Source organism: Anopheles ziemanni, chromosome 2, assembly GCF_943734765.1.
Source record: "Anopheles ziemanni chromosome 2, idAnoZiCoDA_A2_x.2, whole genome shotgun sequence".
In the NCBI taxonomy this organism is placed as follows: Eukaryota; Metazoa; Arthropoda; class Insecta; order Diptera; family Culicidae; genus Anopheles; species Anopheles ziemanni.
This window is the reverse complement of record NC_080705.1, coordinates 51,524,852-51,527,339: the sequence shown is the minus strand read 5'-3', so window position 1 is coordinate 51,527,339 and position 2,488 is coordinate 51,524,852. Positions and strand designations below refer to the sequence as shown.

The window sequence follows — 2,488 nt, the reverse complement described above, 5'->3', positions numbered from 1 at the left end:
AGCTTGGAAAGTGCTTGAGGGGGGAAATCGTAACGGGATAAATGATTGTTCGTAAACACCAACCCATGGATTGGCGCGTGGAATGATGATTTTCTCCAGGAAAAGATCAGTCGACCGACAGGAAAATCAACACCACGAAAAATGTAGCGATGGATTTTTTTATTTTTAAACGGGTGCATAATGCATTGACATTGATTATTCGGCTTTTTCATGTCATTGTGTGCATCACCTAACTTTGATTGCAACCCGTCATCGCCCACGCATTAGCTGGCTACTTTAAATAACAAGATGAACGATGGTATAAAATCGGGCTCAGTTTTTGTAAATCCAATGTTCTTGCGATTTTTCATGCAATGTGAGGTAACCGTTGTTCGATAGATGCAATCCTAGTCCTACGGGTAAACTAGGGAAAAAAACTCGATTTTCTCAGCGAGGAAAACACGGGTGCAAGCGCTACAGCGAGGAACGCTTTACGGTGTGGGATGCTTTGTCTTGCGATTTTAAGGAAGAATTCGGAAATCATCAATAATGTTTCGCCGATATTCTTGATAACATTTCTCTTTTTCATCCCCGTCGAACACAACCCAACCAAAAAAGATGTACAAAATCATAACTTACCCGTAATTTCCTGCATCACCGTATCATAACTTACCGGTAAGTGATCATCTACGGTGAAAAATTAAAATTGCAGAATTTCTTGCGCATAAGATGCGACAATTTCGATTATTTGCAAGAAATCAGTACCTTTCGAACGTTGAACGGTCATTCATGCAACTGACCCCGTTGGATGCAGTAGATGCTGATAGGTGTTGCAAAAAATCGAGAATGGGTGAGGGCGAAGTTTGCTGATGATTTTCCTGTGCTTTCGGAGATGATTTGCTCATAACATAAAACTATCATCATAACGTCGTACATGTACGACTACGTATCGTGTTCCAGGTGGCCCTCGATTTAGAAATAAACATGCACATCCCAGCATCCCAGCTATTAGTATACGATCGTTGCCGATCGATATTCCTGCGCTTTCGGAGATCATTTTGTCATAACATAAGACAACAGGTACGACTATGTTTCGTGTTTCACGTGGCCCTCGATTTAGAAATAAACATGGGATGCACATCCCAGCTTATCCCCCGTCCCTATTAGTATACGATCGTTGCACAAAGTGCTAAAGAACTTAGTACGTTCTGAGATCATACTCCAGCTAGCACCACGAGGAGGTTGGGATCGGAGTTCAAGAATACATATTTCATAAAACATTTTATTTGTATTCAAGCTTTAGCTAGCCAAAAAATTTGTTTAGGGAACGAACGCTGGGAGCGTATCGCTTTTTCAAGAGCTAGGGACCCTTTTCTAGCTCTGGGCTATTTTGATGATGTTCAAAATAGTCAAAAAAGTATCATCGTTTCGGCGTTTGACTTCGTACTCCCTAATGTACTCCATCAAACCGGCTCGATTTGTACCTTTTTCTCTCAGAAACGGTTTCAACCATCGCCAGACATTCTCAATATTCTGCGTGTGCACCGTGGGGTCTTCAGGGTGAATAAAATACTGAGAATGGTTTATGGACTGATGGATGAAACCGTGCAAGCTTAGCCCATTGTAAGACCTCCAACAATCGGTCATTATTGTTGTGCCCGGACGGACATGGGTCACAATGAGATTGTGAAGAGTTGCACGATCACGCTTCTCCACAATCTCAACGAAAATATCGCGGGTTTCACGACAAATGCCTCCAAAAACCCACACTTGGTTGTTGTAGGACATTCGTCCCCGATGATATTTCCGCTTGGTGACGACAGATTCGTCGAGTTCAACGACGCATCCCTCGCCACCAATTTGATTTTGATGGTGAAACACGTGATCGGCACTCAATTTTCTCAATATTTGATACCACTTTCCAGCGGTCTTTCGCGATGTACCGGAATCGGCAGCCGCGAACTCTAGCTTGGTGTTACGCGCCCAAGCAAAAACCACTCGCATAAGCTGCCCCAATGAAAGGGTGGAATTATTGAATATACTGCCCGTACGGACCGTACATTCATTCCCGGGGCAGCTTCGGGTTTTTATGCAAACCCACTTGCACGAATTAGCACGCTTCGTAGACTTCAATGTCATGAAGCGGCCACACTTCTCGCACAACATGCAAGTGGCGAGCAACCCCGCCTGTTGCAGCACCTTCACTAGTTCTTCTTCATTATCAGTGATCGTTACAAGATCACTCGCACTGCGGATCGATGCCAAAACATCCATCTTCTAACACTGCAAATTTTCACTCACGTATAACAAAAAATAATGACGCAGAGTGACGGAATATGACCGCAAAACAATTTTAAATCGAGAGCAAAGCAAAACGAACTATCGTGCTTAACGTGCAAGTACGGAGTAAAGTTACTTATTTCGCTGAAATTTAAAGGTCTCTCCATCCTCTGAAATTTAAAGGTATCCCTCGCTCTGCTCACTCCGTCACACGTGAATGATAAGCACC

The 2,488-nt window shown here is 43.3% G+C and overlaps 1 protein-coding gene across 1 annotated transcript; it reads right to left on the bottom strand.

The window, feature by feature from the left end:
• Positions 1-1,353: 1,353 nt before the first annotated feature.
• Positions 1,354-2,253, bottom strand: LOC131293818 (uncharacterized). Its single transcript, XM_058321873.1, has one exon. It carries the CDS (start codon positions 2,251-2,253, stop codon positions 1,354-1,356), a length of 900 nt encoding a protein of 299 aa, XP_058177856.1.
• Between the last annotated feature and the right edge of the window lie 235 nt (positions 2,254-2,488).